The sequence below is a fragment of the Poromitra crassiceps genome (assembly GCF_964638095.1).
Source record: "Poromitra crassiceps genome assembly, chromosome: 14".
Classification (NCBI taxonomy): domain Eukaryota; kingdom Metazoa; phylum Chordata; class Actinopteri; order Beryciformes; family Melamphaidae; genus Poromitra; species Poromitra crassiceps.
In genome coordinates this window covers 35,230,882-35,251,919 of record NC_139633.1, presented here as the reverse complement: position 1 = coordinate 35,251,919, position 21,038 = coordinate 35,230,882, and the positions used below count along the sequence as shown (strand labels likewise).

The 21,038-nt window shown below is 46.7% G+C and overlaps 1 protein-coding gene across 1 annotated transcript in view; it reads right to left on the bottom strand.

Moving 5' to 3' along the window:
• Positions 1 to 18,312, bottom strand: part of LOC310789168 (nephrocystin-1-like) — a gene marked incomplete at both ends in the record, with an annotated part of 149,257 nt that extends 130,945 nt beyond the window's left edge. The window contains 3 exons of the mRNA XM_083650758.1: positions 13,161 to 13,334; positions 15,610 to 15,760; positions 18,303 to 18,312. Of these exons, the coding sequence (XP_083506884.1) occupies positions 13,161 to 13,334; positions 15,610 to 15,760; positions 18,303 to 18,312 (335 nt within the window). The remainder of the gene's footprint in view (positions 1 to 13,160; positions 13,335 to 15,609; positions 15,761 to 18,302) is intronic.
• Between the last annotated feature and the right edge of the window lie 2,726 nt (positions 18,313 to 21,038).

Sequence of the window (21,038 nt, the reverse complement as noted above, 5' to 3'; positions counted from 1 at the left end):
CTATTTATTTTGGGTAAGTCATTTCGGATAGGAGGCAGAAGAAATAGGCCTCGTGATGAAGAGATACTGCTATTAGGGCCATTGATACACAGCTGACTGTGATCAGGTGACCACAGCCTCTGTGAACGAGCGGCTGATTGCTTGGGAGGAGCTTAGCAACTCTCACTTTAGTTTAAAAGGCAGCACCTGACTTGCTTCACCAGAACACATTTTGAGTTTCTGCTGAGAGCTGTCTAGCTGTGCTGTGCCTGTCTGTCTCTACTGCATTTTTTGGCTGTTATATTTGGTGAGTTAGTTTTCTGCTTTTCTTGCTTTCCTGTCTTTTTAAAATTGTCTTAGATACTGATATTTGGCTATATACTTTAAACTGCTATTAGGGCCATTGATACACAGCTGACTGTGATCAGGTGACCACAGCCTCTGTGAACGAGCGTCTGATTGCTTGGGAGGAGCTTTAATAGCAACTCTCACTCTAGTTTAAAAGGCAGCACCTGCCTTGCTTCACCGATTGATTGTGTAGGCGGAGCTCAGAGCCCCTGTTGAACTTCGAGTATTTCTTTGCATAGTCAGTCTAAACAGCGGCAGCGGCAGCTGTAAGCGGCAGCCTCTGGGCACAAAGACTAGGACTAGGGAGTCTATCTGCGGGAGTCCATCGGGTAGGGTAGGCCAGAGAATAGGGCTTTGTGTTACTTCTCTTTTACTAACTACCTACTCTTCTACCCATGTGTCTTTCCCCCATACGCCGTAGATATGGCAGCTTCAGATGTAGTAACCCATGTCATTTTTCCTACCCAAAGCGCACAAGTAGTCCCTTTACTATTACTGCAGGACTCTGCAACTGTCAGTCAGCTGTTAAGAAAACTGAGACCATCTCAGCTCATGCTCTCTCTCAATCCCTTCCATTTCTAGCTCTCACAGAGACCTGGATCATACCTGAGAATACTGGTACTCCAGCCGCACTCTCTGTGGCTTACTCTTTCTCCCAAACCCCCAGAGCCTCTGGGCGTGGGGGAGGCACTGGTCTCCTCATTTCACCAGTATGGACCTACATGGTCACTCATCTCTCTCATCTCTATATATCCTCTTTTGAGTCCCATGCAGTTGCTGTTTCCCTACCTGTCAAGCTCAACATTGTGGTGATCTACCGCCCGCCTGGTCCACTTGGTAACTTCCTTGATGAGATGGATACCCTCCTCTCCGTCTTTCCTGAGGATGCCACTCCACTCATTCTTCTGGGGGACTTCAACATACAGGCGGTAACCCTGCAATCCCCCCTCTTCCTTAACTTCTTCTCATCCTTCGATCTCTCCCTCTCTCTATCTCCACCCACTCATAAGGCAGGGAACCTGCTTGACCTGGTCTTCACCCAATCCTGCTGCACTTCCAACCTCACTGTCACTCCTCTCCCTGTATCTGATCATCACTTTATTACTCTATTTACTCCCTTCCCATCTCCCTTCCCAGCCCCCTCCGAGCTCCCACTCATACTATCACCACCCGACGCAACCTAAAAACTCTCTCACCGACAGCCCTCTCCTCGGCTGTCCTGTCCCTGCTCCCTTCAGCTGAGCAGTTCTCTCTCCTATCCACTCAGGAGGCTTCCACTACTCTTTTATCCTCTTTCTCCTCTGCTCTTGACTCTCTGCCCTCTCACCTCGAAACCTCCTCGATCCTCTCCCACTGCTCCTTGGTTGTCTGAATCTCTGCAAACTCATCGAGCAGAGCTTCGGGCAGCTGAGAGGAAATGGAGAAAAACACAGAACCCCAGGGATCTCTCTGCTTACCACCTTATCCACTCTAACTTTACATCAGCTGTCTCAACAGCAAAAACCTCCTTCATTTCTGAAATCCAGTCCTCTGCCTCCAACCCCAGCAAACTATTTTCCACATTCTCTTCTCACCTCCCCCACCATCCTCCCTCTCTGCTGATGATTTTGTAACCTTCTTTGCTAAGAAGGTAGATGATATCAGCTCTTCCTTCCCCCCTCCAGTCAATAGCTGCAATACTCCTGACTCCAACTCTCTGACCCCTTGTCAGGATCGGTGTCAGACATGTGGATCTATTCGCGGGTAGTTGAGGGCCACGGGAAACTTGGTAGGTCTTGAGAAGCTGGGGTGTTGTGGGACTTGATGGCTGGGGCTGCACAGTTCGAGGTTTGGGAACGGTCGCAGAGATTGCAGAAGTTGCTGGTTGCAGAAGTTGCAGGTTGCAGACGTTGCAGAGATTGGTATGATCCTTGATGTGAATTTATGAATCACTGGCGAGAGCCTGCCGGAGCGGACCTTTATAGTATAAAAGAATATGACATCACATGTGTTATGACATCACCAGCGAGGCCATCGGAAGGCATGATTGAGGCACTTATGAATCATGACATCATCAGTGATCGATGACATCATAGTAGGAATGATGACGTCAAAGTAGGAATGATGACGTCATCCTAACAGTACCCTCCCCTCAACGGGCGTCACCCGGCGCCCGATCAGCCGCAAGGAAATCCCGAATGAGCGCAGCGTCAAGGATGAACCGGCGGGGAACCCAACTGCGTTCCTCGGGGCCGTACCCCTCCCAATCCACCAGGTATTTAAACCCACGACCCCTGCGTCGCCTGTCCAACAGCCGCCGGACCGTGTAGGCAGGGTGGTCGTCGATTAACCGAGGCGGCGGGGGGGCCGCCGCAGGAGGGCACAAGGGACTAGAGTGCACCGGCTTGACCTGGGATACGTGGAAGGTATGGTTGATGCGACGGAGAGAAGCAGGTAGAACCAAGCGGACAGCCGCAGGGTTCACAACCCGCTCAATAACAAAAGGCCCGATAAAACGGGGCGCAAGCTTCCTTGACTCAACCTTCAAGGGAACGTTCCGAGACGAGAGCCACACTCTCTGACCCGGCGCATAGGCTGGGGCCGGTGTGCGGCGGCGGTTAGCCTGGACTTGCGTCTTGGCAGAGGAACGTAATAGTGATGCGCGAGCCCTCTTCCACGTGCGACGGCAACGGCGCAAATGTGTCTGCATGGAAGGCACCGCAACCTCCTCCTCCTGGGAGGGGAACAAGGGCGGCTGAAAACCGAAGCAGCATTCAAAGGGAGACATGCCGGAAGAGGCGTTGGGGTGCGTGTTGTGGGCGTACTCAACCCACGGCAACTGGGCACTCCAGTGGGAGGGGTCAGCAGCTGTGGTGCAACGCAGCATGGTCTCCAACTCCTGGTTGACCCTCTCGGCTTGGCCATTAGTCTGCGGGTGATAACCCGACGAGAGGCTGACAGTCGTGCCAAGAGCCGTACAGAAGGCCTTCCAAACCTGAGAAATGAACTGGGGCCCCCGATCGGACACAATGTCAGACGGAATGCCATGTGCCCGGTACACGTGTAAAACCAAGAGGTCCGCCGTCTCCTTGGAGGACGGGAGCTTAGGAAGTGGAATAAAATGAGCCCACTTAGAGAATCTGTCAATGACGGTCAAGATGACGGTGTTCCCATCGGATGGGGGGAGTCCGGTTATAAAGTCCATGGCCATATGAGACCAAGGGCGACGAGGTATAGGAAGGGGGCGGAGAAGGCCTGACGAGGGTTTAGTCGAAGTCTTGTTTCGGGCGCAGACCGGGCAAGCGGCGACGAACTCCCTAGTATCCCCCTCCATGGTGGGCCACCAGAAGCGCCTGCGGATGAAGGCAAGGGTCCGTCTAACCCCAGGGTGACAAGTAAGCCGCGTCGAGTGGCCCCACAGAAGAACCTCAGAACGGGCGGAGTCAGGAACGAATAGACGTCCCGGCGGGACCCCCTTTTGGTCAGGCTGTCCCTGTTGGGCTAGACGGACACGCGATTCAATCTCCCACGTTACCGCGGCCACAAAACAGGCCGCAGGCAACACGGGTTCGGGCTCAGCCCGTATGTCAGCAGAGAACTGGCGGGACAGGGCGTCTGGCTTGACGTTCTTAGAACCCGGTCGGTAAGTTAAGGTGAAGTTGAACCTCCCGAAAAACAGGGTCCACCTGGCCTGCCGGGAATTCAATCTCTTAGCGGCCTGGATGTAGGCCAGGTTCTTGTGGTCCGTCCACACGACGAACGGGAGCTTGGAACCCTCCAGCCAATGGCGCCACTCCTCAAGAGCTGACTTAACTGCCAGCAGCTCACGATCGCCGACGTTATAATTGGCTTCAGCGGGTGAAAGCTTACACGAGAAAAAGGCGCAAGGATGGACCTTATGATCCCCAGGAGAGCGTTGAGAGAGAACAGCCCCAATTCCAGTCTCTGAGGCATCAACCTCAACGATGAACTGCAGTTCTGGGTCAGGTTGGGAGAGCACGGGAGCTGTAGAGAAACGGCGTTTGAGCTCGCTAAAAGCAGTCTTGGCCAGGGGGGTCCACCGAAACGGAGTAGAGGTGGAGGTGAGGGCGGTAAGAGGGGAAGCCACACTGCCGTAGTTGCGGACAAATCGTCGATAAAAATTGGCAAACCCAAGGAACCGTTGAAGCTGTTTCAAGGTAGAGGGTTCAGGCCAATCCGCCACAGCCGCGACCTTGGCGGGATCCATGCGCAACTCACCTTCGGCAATCACATATCCGAGGAAGGACACAGTGGAAGCATGAAATTCACACTTCTCAGCCTTGACGAAGAGGCTGTTCTCCAACAGCCGTTGGAGCACTAGGCGGACATGTTGTTGATGGTCGTCAAAATCCTGAGAGAAGATGAGGATGTCATCCAAGTAGGCAAACACGAAGAGGCCGATCATATCCCTCAGAATGTCATTTATGAGAGCCTGGAAGACGGCGGGGGCGTTAGTAAGCCCGAAAGGCATAACCAGGTACTCAAAATGGCCAAGGGAAGTGTTGAAGGCCGTCTTCCACTCGTCCCCCTCCCTAATGCGGACAAGGTGGTAGGCATTCCTTAGATCAAGTTTGGAGAATATCTTGGAGCCATGAAGGGGTGGGAAGGCAGAGCTAATGAGTGGCAGGGGGTATGTGTTCTTCACCGTGATGTCGTTCAACCCTCGGAAATCAATGCATGGTCTGAGGGTCCCATCCTTCTTCCCCACAAAGAAAAACCCAGCGGCCATCGGGGATGACGAGGGCCTAATGATGCCCGCAGCCAAGGAGTCACGGATGTAGGTCCTCATGGACTCCTGCTCAGGGCGGGAGAGGTTGTATAGCCGGCTCCGGGGAAAGGTTGCCCCGGCCTTAAGGTCAACAGGGCAATCAAACGGCCGGTGGGGAGGGAGGGACAGCGTATGCTCCTTCCCGAACACCGGGGCCAAATCATGGTAAACCATGGGAACGGACGACAGATCCGTGGGAGCCGCAGCCGACACCGGTGCAGGGGAAGCCGGAGAGAGCGCGGCGACCAGGCAATTTGCATGGCAATAGGGGCTCCACGAGACCACCTTGCCCTTGCCTGGGGACCATTGGAGGAAGGGTTTGTGCAGGTTAACCAGGGGCGGCCGAGGACCACGGGAGTGTTGGGACAGTCAGTCACGTGGAAGTGAATTGTCTCCCGATGGTTCCCAGAAAAGCGAAGGTCAACTGGCATGGTTCTTTCAGTAATCTGGGCGAAGCGCTGCCCCCCGAGGGTTATGGCCTCAAGGGCGGGGGAAAGTGGGACGGTCCCCACGCCCAGTCGAGTAACAATACCGCGGTCCAAGAAGCACCCCTCCGCCCCCGAGTCGACGAAGGCTGGGAGGGCAAGTGGCCGACCCCGCCACGAGAGGGTGCAATCAAACGACGATACGGGCAGAGGGGCGCAGTCGGTCTGGCTCAGTAACATCTGCCCAACGGCTACTGAGCCTAGTCTTTTGGTGTCCTGCGTCCTCTCAAGCGGATGGGGCAGTCCTCGACCACATGGTCCGGGAAACCACAATAACGGCAGAGGTTGTCGCGGATACGGCGTTGTCTTTCCTCAGGGGAGACGTGGTCTCTGCCCGATTGAGAGGGGGGGGCAGCGGCAAGGGCCGCGGTAGCGGAGGGGGCAGGGTGAGGAACGGCATCTGCGGCGCGGTTGGGCGTCTCTTGTCCCGGCCGAGCTCCCCCGGCCGGGATCATGGACCTGAGTCTTTCGACCTCGGTCCAAACTTGGCTCAAACTCAGAGCCTCAGCCTGTCCAAAGTCGACCTCCAGGCCCCCTAGGATCCTTCCAACCCTGGCGCTAGGGGTGACCTCACCCAGTTCCAAGGATCTTAGGTTCTCCCACTCTGACGCAACATCCATAGCAGTCTCCAGTGTGGGGGGTTTGGAACGACGGAGGTTAAAGCGGAGCTCACCGGATGCAAAATGGGTAATGAACTGCTCCCTCGCCAACAGATCCTGGGTGTGAGCGTCAGCCGAGGGGTAGGCTCTACTAACAAGCCTCCGCAGGTGGCTGCCAAACTCCTGGGCTGATTCGCCACGTAGCCGGCGTCTTGAAGCAAGGCTCGCCCGAGACCAGCCCTCACTATCGTACGGCTCGAAACATCTAGCCAAAGCGGCCCTCAACTACCCGCAAATAGATCCACATGTCTAACTCCGATCCTGACTGTCAGGATCGGTGTCAGACATGTGGATCTATTCGCGGGTAGTTGAGGGCCACGGGAAACTTGGTAGGTCTTGAGAAGCTGGGGTGTTGTGGGACTTGATGGCTGGGGCTGCACAGTTCGAGGTTTGGGAACGGTCGCAGAGATTGCAGAAGTTGCTGGTTGCAGAAGTTGCAGGTTGCAGACGTTGCAGAGATTGGTATGATCCTTGATGTGAATTTATGAATCACTGGCGAGAGCCTGCCGGAGCGGACCTTTATGGCATAAAAGAATATGACATCACATGTGTTATGACATCACCAGCGAGGCCATCGGAAGGCATGATTGAGGCACTTATGAATCATGACATCATCAGTGATCGATGACATCATAGTAGGAATGACGACGTCAAAGTAGGAATGATGACGTCATCCTAACACCCCTGCTACAGGGCTTACCTCCCTCTCTCCCCTGTCCCCCAAAGAGGTCCTTAAGCTTGTCAGGTCTAACTGTGCCACCTCCTGTCCCCTTGATCCTATCCCTTCCTCTCTTCTCCAATCCATCTCCACTGATAGCAGTGTTTCCCACAGGATTTTGAGTATTTGTGGTGGGGGACCGCAGACCCCCTAGAGGGGTGCGGGGGCATGCCCTTCCGCAAGATTTTTTTTTTAAATTTTAAAGTAAAATGCATGAATTTGGTGTACTTTGAGAAAGCTTAAGAGCTAAATTAAAAGGCTCACCCAGCCAAACACACCCTCGTCAAGATGATAATTCTCCCGATTCTGGACTACGGTGATATCATTTATAGAACAGCCTCAGCATCGGCCCTCAAAAAATTAGACACACTCCACCACTCAGCTATCCGCTTCGCCACCAACGCACCCTTCCAGACTCACCATTGTGATCTCTACAATCTGGTAGACTGGCCCTCCCTTAAAACCCGGCGATCCCTCCATTGGCACCACTTTATTTTTAAGTCTATACTAGGCAAGACACCACACTACCGCTCATCTCTCCTCCACATAGCCACAAACACTTATAGCACAAGATCAAGCGGGTACATCCAGCTTTCTATCCCCAGCTCAACCGCTTATAGAACTGTCTTCCGTTTTGCAGCAGCATATGACTGGAATATTCTTCAGAGCACCCTCAAACTCGCAACCCTGACATCACTTTCCATCTTCAGACAGAAACTCCAACAGCTTTTTGTTGACCGCTGTGCCTGCTTCCCCACCTCATAGTACCCCCCATCCCCCTTCTCCTTTTCCTACCCCCCCTCCCTCTCTACCCGCTCCCTCCCTCTACCCCCTCCCCCTTCTCCTTTTTCCTACCCCCCCCTTCTTCCCATCCCCCTCCCTCTTTACCCCTTCCCTCCCTCTACCCCCTTCCCCTTCTCCTCCCTCCCCCCTCCCTTCTTCCCATCCCCCCTCCCTCTACCCCCTTCTCCTTTTCCCCCCTCCCCCCTCCTTTCTTCCCATCCCCCCTCCCTCTACCCCCTTCCCCTTTTCCTCCCTCCCCTGTCCCTTCTTCCCACCCCCCCCTCCCTCCCTCTCTACCCTCTCCCTCCCTCTACTCCCTTCCCCCCTCATGTTGTGTTTTGTTTGGTTTATCCTGTATTGTTCTGTCTTGTTGTGTTGTGTTGGTTCTATGCTGTGCCGTGTTGTGTTATGCTGTGTTATTTGGCTCTATCCTATGTTATATTTCTCTAGTGCACTTTAGCCATTTACCCTGTCTCCCCCCGCCCACCCCCCTTACCCTAATCCGGGTTCGTATCCTGCCCCCCCCCCCTCCCTCCATACTTTATATGGGAATGTTGATGTTTTATACCCTGTTTTTATAATGCACTGTTTTTATCCTTTTTTATCCTTAACATGACTCTTTTTGCAGCCCCTCTCCCTTACCCCACAGGTAAATAAAAATTTGTTCTTAATGACTCGCCTGTCTAAATGAAGGTAAAATAAAAAAATAAAAATAAACCATCTCGGCACGCATTAAATTCAAAATACTGGTTCTGGCCTACAGGGTAGTACACCAGACAGCCCCTCTGTACTTGCAATCTCTCCCTGGCACCTCAATGGTGGAACGAGCTTCCACCTTCGGTCAGGACAGCCGAATCACTGCCGATTTTTTGGAAAAGACTAAAGACACACCTTTTCAGGCTCCATCTGGGCCCTTCTTGAACTAACTTATTTCTCTCTCTCTTAACACGTTCACTGCCGTCGACGAGTTAACTCGTCAAAAAAACAACAACGGTTGACTGCCGCCGACGAGTTAACTCGTCAATTTTTTTTTATTTTTTTTTTGACGGTGGGACGTGGATCAAACCCTTTTACATCTCCTATAAAAATATGGGAGCTATTGAATGTGTATAACCTATTTTACGGAACCACTAAGTGGCGACAGTGCTCTCCAGACTAGAGAAAGCCGAGCCAAAACTGCAGGGAAAAGCGTGAGGAAACCATTCTCATACTGTAGAATGGTTTGGCGAAAACGCTTTCGCGCTGGCGCACAACGGTGGCGCACAACGGTGGGGGGTTCCAAAAATAGACTGGGTGCAACACACTTTGAAACATGCAGCATAAAGCCCACAATCGCACGCAGCTTCATCCCAGCTCTCAACCGAAACCCCAAGAAACGAACGAGCCCCATCCAGACTCGCCCGACGAGGGGCCGCCAGGCAGCACAGACAGGCAGCAGAAACTCGCTTGTGACACAGGCTGCAGCCACCAGAGACACAGCCACGGAGGGAGGAGTTTGAAGGAGAGGGGGGTGGGGGTGCTGTTATGGAGGAAATTACTGTTCAGAACTATTGTTTAGATGTCTGATGTCTTACTGATGCCAAAAATAAATGGTTAAAGTGACTGTTCTATCGAATTTCACAAAAAGGCATTTTTCTCAGCTTTCCTTTTCAGACGCTGAAACCATGCTGTATTCAACTGCTAATGCCTACATAACTACTAACTCTACAAACTAACTCTTTTAGACAGAGAAAGCACACATTCTATTAGTTCTTTTGAGATATTTTGTGTTCACAAAGTCCTAGCAGAAAATAATCCTCGGCTCTTGAAAGATGAAATCCTCAAAAAAAAAACTTGGCAGAAGCTACCTACAGTATTGAAAAAACTGTTGGCAGTGAATGTGTTAACTCATTCTCTGCCAGGGTCATTTCGGTCTGTGTGCTCCCAGTGCCAGGATTTTGAGCATATTTCCTGATCTTCCAGGACCCACAGAATATTCTGTGCTAGGAATAAAATTACACAACATATCTCACAATAAAGCAGAGACTCTCTTCTTACTCCTTGTAAAAAACTGAAACTCTCCCATGTTTCCTTGTTTAGTTACAAGCAGTGGAAGTTAGCTTGTTTTCACTAAAAATGCCCTCCTTGGAACATAAATGTGAGAAAAAGAGGTTTTTAGTGAAGGACACCGTTTCAAGCAGAACTCTCTTTTGAGCCTTTTATTTTTTGCCTCAGTGACACATCAGACACATTATACAGTATTTGTTTTCCCAAATAAATAAATAAAAAATAAAAAATAAGAGAATGTATTTGAGGGAGCTGTGTCGGTCCATCCCGCCCAGTGAGCGGCTACAGAGAGAGAGAGAGAGAGAGAGTCTGGCCCCTGGGGTTTCTTGACAGATGAGGCTTGGCCGCAGTATTTATCAAAGTATGATAAATATGTGCACAAAATCAAATAAATAATTTACTTTTACAGTTGCCATGTGGATTTTTAGCTTAGCTTGATAAAAGCATAAACAAATGGAACGAACCCTTATGTGGTCACACTCACACACTCTCTCTCTCTCTCACACACACACACACACACGCACACACACAGGAATAACGAGTGCTGTAACGTTACCTGCTGTCACGTTACCTCTCATAACTAACGTTAGCACAGAAGATCACACAATAGCTACGTTAGTGCTGTAAACTTTGAAATGTTTATGTGACACATGTTTCTGGTTGCTGGGGACGGGTGTGTGACGCGGTTTGACGCGTTTGACGTATCCATGTGATTCCCCCTCCCTTGAGTGTGACAGAGCTCTCCCTTGAGAGGGAGAGCTGGCAAGAGGAAACGTGAAGCGAGTCATGCCGGCGGCATAAGTTATAAACAATGCGTGACAATTATACTCGAATGTTGTGTGTGTGATCATTTCATCTCAAACGCGATACAAAAAATAGGCTACTTTTTACCATCGTCATCGCTCTCTCCAAGTGGCACCCATTTCTCCTCCTCCGATTCATCTGTGTCAGACGGATCAGAACGCTGTGAAGGTGAGCCTTCTTCGCCCTGGCGCTCCGTCGTGGAGCAACAACAAAAACGCCGGCGTCTTCCTCGCCATCATCGCCATCCGAGAACTCTGGGTTGGACTCTGTTTCGACCACAGGCTCCACCCATAAATACTAAACTAGCGGGTTCCTTTTATCAGTTTGACCTGAAACAATGTCACAGGCTGGGAAAGTGTCTGATGTAATGTAAACAGCCAAAACATGAAAGTACGTCCGAGTACGTCTTTGGCACAGAACGCCATTGTTAAAAGTACGTCCGGGTACGTCTTTGGCAGAGAATGAGTTAACGTTCTATATTGTAGGCTACAGGGAGACTGCATCAGCCCTGCTGAACAGATCTGTATTTCCCTGGTTGTAAGTTGAATCGTTTTATTCAGGCTATGATCTGTGTGCTGAGATCTCCAAATTGGCAGAGATGACAGCATAAAGCCGCAGCCCGCGGACTGGATCAGTGGATCGGAGCTTCAAAAGGAAGAATGTCATTGAGTAACTACAGTTCACCAATGAGCACAGTTGTGAAAAATTCTACGCTTAAAAGGCGTGGTTATAATGGTTAAGGCCACGTATAGCGTCGGCATGAGAATAGCCAGTGCACCGGTCCACGCCGACTAATATGCGCTGTGCCTGGCGCTAAGTGCTAATTTAAGGCCGTTGCAACAATAGAGCAGGACTCCAGAACATTTTACATTGTAATTTTCACTGAAAATAAAGTTAGGATTTTCCAGAATGTGTTTTGTCTTGACCAACATTCATACACAGCTCTGAACCTGGAGGACTGAGAGAAGATCATCCATGCTTTGATCTCATGTCATTGTGAATATCAATATCTGCAGTGTTCAAACTAACATTTTCCCCCACTGACCCACTTGGCCAGTAGATCAGAGTTCTACTGGCCACTTCTATATTTTCACTGGTCCGGCAGTCGAAAAATGAAAATAAGTACCCCCCCCCCCCCCCATGATTTATCCATAATATGTAACACAGTGAAGTTCCCTTTAGATTTGGTTGTTTTCCTTTACTTATTGATATCATTGCTGTCCGATGAAAACCACTTCAGTCCTGTTTTAATTATTTTACATTACATTACATTACGTCATTTGGCAGACGCTTTTATCTAAAGCGACTTTCAATAACACATTTTTCTCACCAATAGAGCAATCAACTATGCAACACAGTCTGTGACAACTACAACTTCTGAACGAATAGTGGTACAAGTTTAGTTTAGGTTAGTTTAGAAGTTTTTTTTTTTTTTTTTTTTTAACTATCGGTGACATTCCTGATACCATCCAATTTCATGATCTTTATGTTGTAAACACATAACTTTCACAACAGTGAACAAGCACCCCCACTCGGCTCATTCAGGGAAGGTAGTTTTATAACTTGTACACTACCTGCTGCACAGGCTAAATGATGCACATAAATATAGCCTACATTATGTAAAGTCATTGCATAAATGTGTTTTAATTGTAAAGGTACGTGTGAAGTAGCCTAAGCCAAGTGTGAAGTAGCCTAAGCCAAGTCTTGCAGGAGTGGACATCACAGTAGAACCGTGTTACGGCTGTCACCCATCTATATCATGTTGTATTTACCACCTGGATTACATATATTATGTTTCACATAGGTTTGTGTTTTGATTTTTATGTTTTATTTTGTCCAATATTGAAATGTTCCAGAATTGCATCTTGTGTTAACATATATATTATTTATATCTTCCACTTAGCCTATTTAGGCTGATTTGGTTGCTATTTCTTGTCGAAATGTATTAGCCTCAATAAATGCTGGGAGATTTCACATGTGTGGCTTTGGTAGGGGAGCGCACAGGTAGGATGATGCAACGGCCTCTGTATGACAAGGGCTCAAAACTACGGTATAACAACTTTTTTTTCATCGGTCATTGTGCCTGTCTGACACGCGAGAGAGAGGGAGTGAGAGAGAGAAAGAGGGGGGCAGAGAGAGTGAGATGGCAGAGGAGAGCTCCGCGCAATTACACACAGTAATATAACCGGCGCACTGAATAAGGCCTGGTTTTGAAAAGCGCTAAGCACTAAATTAACGCCAGGGGGGGAGATAGCGTTAGGCCTATATTTAATGCCGAAATGCCCATTCTGGCCTATTCTGGCACTGCCTCTTCGGCGTGAAGCGCGTTTCGGCGCCTAAAACCATGATGCTATTTTCTCGAGGCAGGTGCAATGCGTGTTTTTTTTGTGTGTAACGCCAGTTTTAGCGCCTATGGCCAGTGGGAAGATAGGGGCCCTGGATGTCAAACTTGCAGAGTCTCCCTTTGCAGATTGAGGAATACTGACCTGGGAGAGTTTTGAGAGCAGGGACCTTATTTTGGAGAAATCGGTGTGTCAAATCACATGAGGAAAGCTGTGAATGGATCTTACCTGAGAGTCTCCAGTCTGCAGTGTGGACTCTGCAGTCCAGCAAAGAGCAGCTTCATCCCTGAATCGTGAAGCTCGTTGTTACTCAGGTCCAGCTCTCTCAGACTGGAGGACTGGGAGCTGATAAGTGAGGCCAGATCTTCACAGCTTCTCTCTGACAGCTGACAGCCACTCAGTCTGCATGAGAATTAGTGATGGAGACAAACAACTTTAAAATGTTTTCCATTTAGCACTCATGAATGATAAACCACTTTTTGTGTTTGCCAGTATAGGTGGTGCTATGCCGAATAGCACGAAATTAGGCACTGCACTCTGTTGGGTTCCCAGCAGCGCAATCCCGAAGTTTGAAGTCGATCGGACGAACAGTTCTTGAGATAAACCACTTTTTGTCTTGCCAGTAGGTGGCGCTATGCCAAATTGCACATGATTTCGGCACTCCATTAGGTCCCCCTAAGCGCACTCCCCAAGTTTGATACATTAGTAATACAATTGACAATTTAGTTAAATTCAATGAAAGTGCCGTATTCTCATGATGCACCATGAATTTCTAACCGAATGACTCAATGCAGCTCATTGGCTATTGATGTCATTAAATTATCATTAACCAATTATTTAGTCATTTGTTGTTTGCCTAACATGATGACAGGGCTCGACATTAACGGCTGCCCGGTTGCCCCGGGCAACCAAAAAAAAAATAGGGCAACCATTTCTTGGCCTTTGGTTGCCCCAGGGGCAATCACGATTTAACATGCAAAAAAATATGTACAGCAGCAAACAGCAAAATATACACCAAATAAATATGTTTTAATACTTGTTGTGAGTGACATATATGTGACATTTTATTTAGAGATGCTCCGCAATCGATTTGGCCTCTATCGGCTTTGATCACGTTCTCAAAATAGCCGATCAAAGCAGGCCGATCAGATGCATTCCAGACAATTAACTGTGCGCACCTAAAATGACTAAACTCCTCTCTGTCTCTCGGAGAGACAGACTTCACTTTGAACGAAGCAGGTGTGTGTATGAGGGAGCCGGGAGGGAGGGAGAGACAGAGTGAAGGAGGGAGGGAGAGGGAGGGAGAGACAGAAGACTACGTAGCCGGTTTCACAGACTTCACTCTTTCTCCCTCCCTCCCGGCTCCCGACACACACACCTGCTCAGTCTCTCTCTCTCTCTCTCTCTCGTTGTGCCATGGATCTTGAAGTTGCAGTGTGCATGAGGGCTGAGGCCCAGCTCATTCTGAAATTCCCGAAATAAGAACTTTCCAAGAACAGTCCGAGTTGTAAACTCCACGGACTGTTCAGCAGGCAGCTGCGTCAATGAGCGAGAGAGAGAGAGAGAGAGAGAGAGAGCGCGTGCACTTGTGGATAATTACTAAGTCAACACAGCTGGAGATGCTGTCTGGCTTCTACGACTCCCCAGGGTCCTCTGTCTGAATGGTTGCTCCTTCAATTCAGATTAATATTGGAATGGTCTTTAAGAGAGAGTGTAATAAAAAAAATAATAATAATAATAATAATAATGCTACATGATAAAAAGAAGGCTTCAATCGACGCGGTGATCGGTTATATCGGTGATCGGCAGATACTGATTCCAGCTACTTTATTATCAATAACGCTTTTAATTAATAAATTAAGCACAATATGAACAATAACTGTTAAAAAAAATATATGAAAATTAAAGTTCACAAATATTAGTTAAACAAATCCTTTCAGTGCAAATGCATTATAAAAACAAAAAATAAGATTTGTTTAGAAAACGAAATTACACAAATTTATTATTATTATTATCATTATTACTACTACTACACCCGGTGCGCACACTGAATAGGCCTATTATACTATATACTATAGACTATTATACTTACTTTTCTGTCACATCGTCATTATTAAGCCGGCTTATGACTGCATAGTATCTTAATTACTCAAAATATAAGGCGACTAAAATTGGGCAACCATATTTTTATTCGGGCAACCAAAAGCTCTTGCCAGGTTGCCCCTCCGGCAACCACTTTTAAAAGTTAACGTCGAGCCCTGTGATGTAATGATTGGTGGTCGTGATTGTGAACGTTCATGTTACTATGATTAGTGACATATCCCACAATGTGCTGTGAAATGATAACCTCACTCTGCAGACAGTGAAAATCACTGAGCAGCACCTAACGTTGCTTTACTATTTGTTTAAGTATTCACAATGACATGAGATCAAAGGATGGAGGATCTTCTCTCAGTCCTCAGGTTCAGAGCTGTGTATGAATGTTGGTCAGGACAAAACACATTCTGGAAAATCCTAACTTTATTTTCAGTCAAAATTACAATGTAAAATGTTCTGGAGTCCTGATGTAAAACTTGCAGATTTAGGAATACTGACCTGAGAGTTTTGAGAGCAGGGACCTTATTTTGGAGAAATCAACGTGTCAAATCACATGAGGAAAGCTGTGAATGGATCTTACCTGAGAGTCTCCAGTCTGCAGTGTGGACTCTCCAGTCCAGCACAGAGCAGGTTCATCCCTGAATCGTACAGCTTGTTGTTACTCAGGTCCAGCTCTCTCAGCCTGCAGGACTGGGAGCTGAGAAGTGAGTCCAGAGCTTCACAGCTTCTCTCTGACAGCTGACAGCCACTCAGTCTGCATGAGAATTAGTGATGGAGACAAACAACTTTAAAATGTTTTCCATTTAGCACTCATGAATGATAAACCACTTTTTGTGTTTTCAAGTATAGGTGGTGCAATGCCAAATAGCATTAAATTAGGCACTGCACTCTGTCGGGTTCCCAGCAGCGCAATCCCCAAGTTTGAAGTCAATTGGAAGAACGGTTCTTGAGATAAACTACTTTCTGTGTTGCCAGTAGGTGGCGCTATGCCAAATTGCAAAATATTTCAGCACTGCACTCCATCAGGCCCCCCTAAGCGCACTCCCCAAGTTTGATACATTAGTAATACAATTTACAATTAAGTTTAATTCAATTAAAGTGCCGTATTCTCATGATGCACCATGGATTTCTAACCGAATGACTCAATGCAGCTCATTAGCTATTGTTGTCATTCAATTATCATTAACCATTTATTTAGTCATCTGTTGTTTGCCTAACATTATGTAATGATTAGTGGTCATGATTGGGAACGTTCACGTTGATTACTAGCGACATATCCCACAGTGTGCTGTGAAACGGTAACCTCACTGTGCAGTGAAAATCACTGAGCAGCACCCAATGTGGTAACACTTTATAATAACTATACACTATAAAGTATTAATAAACCATTATTAAATCACTGATTCTTGAGAGTCGGGACAAAACATGTCCTACATAGAAAAGTCTAATTTATATTAAAAATCCAGAAATTCATCATGATTTACATACTTACAAAGTCAAATCTAAAGGAACTGTGTATACCTATGTTATTTTTTTAGCACAAATTTGTATCTTTTTTTAGGTAATTTGTTTAAATGTATGGTCTGTGGTTAGAAGATCCATGTTATTGTACTTGTCCTCAGCAAGAGGTCACAATATTGACCAGCCCAAACAAACTACAAAAAACTCTATAATTGTGAATACATATATATAAAATAAAAAAGAAGGGGTATACATATATAAAACAATGCATGAAATGAATGTCAAACAATATTTTCCGTAAAAATCTCCCTATCAAAGTTGTGTCCTCAGTTTCTGTCAACTCCGTCAGACTTTTTCGTAAACCTTATTAAATCAGGAAATAGCATGGTCAGCTATATCCCTGAGGACCCCTTTTCATCTCCCCACCTGTGCTGAATGCAACACTACCACACATGCTCTGGTAAGTTTTACATTTTTTGATATTTTAGACAAACAATGTCAATATTCCTATGGTCACAGCTGGACCATGTCAACACCATCTCTCCGTTATGATATGTTTTTTTTTAACCATAGTGGATTGAATTTAAGCATTTTAGTGAGGTTATTGAGACAGCTAGCAACTGATGAAAAACCAGCTTGCTGCTGTGTACAATACATGTTTTGGAGGGAAAATACATGCCCTTACGTCAACTCAGTCAGACATCAACTATGTCAGGTTCTACGTCTGACAGAGTTGACGTGTAAGTTGATGGAGTTGACAAATCCACCTATAACCTCTTATGTGCTAATATAATATTATTTGTGAACATAGTAAAGGATTAAAATGTTATTTCAGGGTTTTATTTACACATAAATGTACATTATATAGCATGTATTACATGATTTAACCATACTGTATAACCTACACTTCTGACTTGTAGAGCATGGGTAGGCTGTGGTCTGCTTATTATTGTGTAACTTTCCAAGCACTTATAATACAAAAGCCAGTGTGTAGATTTTTGCAACTACTGGTTGTGAAACTGAATATTACATTGAATGGTGGCCTCTGTAGAGGGACCCACTTCTATGGGCTAACTCTAATGTCAGGAAAATGCAACATTTCTTATTTTCATGGAATTATACTGGAACATGCTTATGAATATTAGCCTATATTCAATTTCTGCTAAATCCATTACGTTTATTTTCATCACTAGATGTCACCAACTGCACCTTTAAGATGTTACATCAATCAATCAATCAATCAATCAATCAATCAATCAATCCAATCTATCAATGAATCGTGTCAAGTAAATTGAAATCTGATTCCATAGTCTTATTCTAATACATTTTTCATTCCTTCAATTTGTATTGTAGGAAAGCATGGCCAGACAGAAATTGTCAGTTGAGGAGCAAAGGAGAAGAAATAGAGAGTACCAACGAAAGAGAAGAGAAAAATTAAACGGTGACCCAGAGAGCAAACATGACATGCAAGAGAAGGAAAGACAAGGTGAAAGAAGAGAAGAAGAAAAAAAGGAAGAAGAAGGAAGAAGGGAAAAAAAAACTACTAATGCTGGTGTTGTGAAGTCAAACAAACTGGATGACAGTTTTCAATTAGTTTGGAAGATACACTTCTCATGCAACCTCTCAAACAGGTTCCCTCAACATGACAAATACACCAGGTCATTTCACATGAGAACAGGATCCACCACAGACAACTATCGTGCTTTTGCAGCGAGATGTTGGTTTGCCAGTGCATCAGCTCAGCTACCTTCTATTTCCATGGCTACCCAGAGGAACAGCAAAGTGATACAAGCACAGCAAGGAAGAAAATACCTTTGGCCATGTTGATGGAGGATAGGCCTGCACGATATGAGGAAAATCTGCGTTATGCGATAACATTGTTCAATATAGCAATGACGATACGACTTGCGATAAATAAACAAATATTAAAGTAGGCCGCATATTAGCTATACAGTTCCTATGTCTTTCTGCTTTAATAATGCTATTAATTAATACACAGGACAAGATGTTACTATCCCTTGTGCCAAAATCCGAGGAAAAACACATTTAGAAGCCCAATCCAGAATAAAACAAGCTAACAGGCTAACAAACTAATAAACAAGACACAAATCACCAGTTAGCTACCCTAGCCAACAGCAGTATGAAGCATGTCATTGGGGTTTTCAAGTGGGCACCTTCCTTCACCGACGTTTCGTTAAGTTAGGCCCACGACACCTCAAGAAGGCTTAACGGTGTAATCCAGCGTCCTGGAAACACCCCCCTCCATGCTACCACCGCACAACTGCATATTACAGTACCTCACTATCTAAGCCTAGCTATCCAGGTCGGTTCGGTATGACATTCCTGACTACACCACCACTGTCAATGATTCAGCCCTGTTGATGCGGACCGTCAATCATGACCAACAACAAACAATCCCTAACTACACCACCACTGTCAATGATTCAGCCCTGTTGATGCGGACCGTTAATCATGACCAACAACAAACAATCAATCTGACCTTAGCGAGCTCCCCAGCTAGCATGTTTCCTCCTTATCCACAGCCATTCACTTGCTTGTTCTGCTGCCTGAGACATGTTGCTAACCGCAAGTTTCAGGCTCCGTCCCCGAATGCCCAACTCAGTTAGTAAGGCAATAACGGACTTTGCCACAAAACCGCGGCAGCCCACCTCTACAGGCCGCACTCGAGACCTCCAACCTCACTGCTCTGCCTCTGCTGCCATTTCAGCATACCTAGCTTTCTTGCGCTCATAAGCCTCCTCAACTCGATCTTTCCACGGGACTGTGAGTTCGATAAAATAAACTCTCTTCTCTACCTCAGACCACAGTAACAAGTCCGGACGTAGCCGGGTGCTAACTATATATGCTGGGATGACTAGCTGTTCATTCAAGTCAACCCTCATTTCCCAGGCTCCACCTACACTTAGCTGCCCTAACTTGTGCCTGACCTTAATAGACTCCAAACATAGCCTGTGCCCACTGAATAAAGAAATGAAATACACACTGACTCTAGCTGAAACTACACACAGCGTGTTTGGGCTTTGGCAGAGGGGCAGAGTGCACTGTTGTAAGGGAAAGGTGTATGCTGGATTTACAACTCAAGACAAAATGATCAGATGCTGAGTGGGAATGCATGGCGCATGTAAATAAAACCACTTTTGTTATTCATTGCGTTTCAGGCAGTCTTTGCGATGTGTTTATTGTGCATGTTCATATTGCGATGACGATGAAAATACGATTAATTGTGCAGCCCTAATGGAGGAGCTGGAAAGATACGGAAGGGGAGATGGAGATGGAAGATGTGGAGGAGGAGTTGGATAAGGAGCCTCAGAAAGGTCCTGAGCATCAAGACGTGAAAGTGGAGTTTCTGCATCCCCATGGTCCAACAGCAAAGGTTCGACCTAAGCTTGGCAGGAAGGATGTCTGTTTCTGCCCAGTTGAAGACATCATAGTGAAACTAATGGGAAATGCATCACCAGTCCGATCACGAACACAAGAGATCTACAGCATCGCCCCTGATGTGATGGACTTCATAGAGCGTGAGCATGTCCGACGCCTGTTGCTCAAGGCATGAGTGCAGGTTAGACAAAAATGAAATCTTAAATAAGCAAATTGACACACACCCACTCTCTCTCACCCCCCATACACACACACCCCTCCCCCACCCACACATGCATGCCACTTTAAAAAATAAAAATCACAATGAAGACCAAGCAAATGAACAACTGACAGTATTGAATTGTAATCTGTCTGACACTTTTCATTTATCTTTCCAGTTAGTCACAGGACCCACACCAGAAAGGCACCAGAGGACCCACACAGGCTAAGAGGTGGAGACGGAGGATGTGGAGGAGAGGAGAGGTAGACAAGAGGAGAGGAAGAGTAGAGGAGGAAGTGGAGGAGGAGGGGAGAGGAACACAGGTGGAGAGGAAGAGGAGAAGAGGTGGAGGAGAAGGAGGAGGTGGTAGAGAGGTAGATGAACACAGGGGGAGAGGAGGGAAAGGAGATCATTGTTCTTTTGATAGTTGGAAATAGTGTTATTTATAATAGTTGGAAACAGTGTCATTTATAATAGTTGGAAAATGGAGAAAAGGCCAGCACTCTAGGTAGCCTTCATCAGCGTTCCACAACACCTGCTGAAACGCGTACGTTGTGGCTGTGCTGTACTCAACCTATTAAACGCATAAAGGACATTCTAGAGTGCTGGCCTTTTCTCCATTTTATGTTTCTACCTTGGCCCTGCACCTTGATTTACTTTATTTTGGAGTGTGCTCGCTACTGCTGTTTTTTGACATTTATAATAGTTGGAAATGGTGTAATTTACTTATTCTTATGTTTATTATATTTACATTTTTGTTCAAGTTCTTCATCTATTGTCACCTCTATCTGTTTAAAAACCCATTTGTTCGTTAATTAGTAATGCACACACATTTTTTGTCAACATCGTCAGTTTTTCGTCAACACCGTCAGTTCTTTGTCAACACCGTCAGATGTATGTTTTGGTTAATTTTTAAAAAAAAAGTTTATTCTTTCTTCAGTTTATGTTGT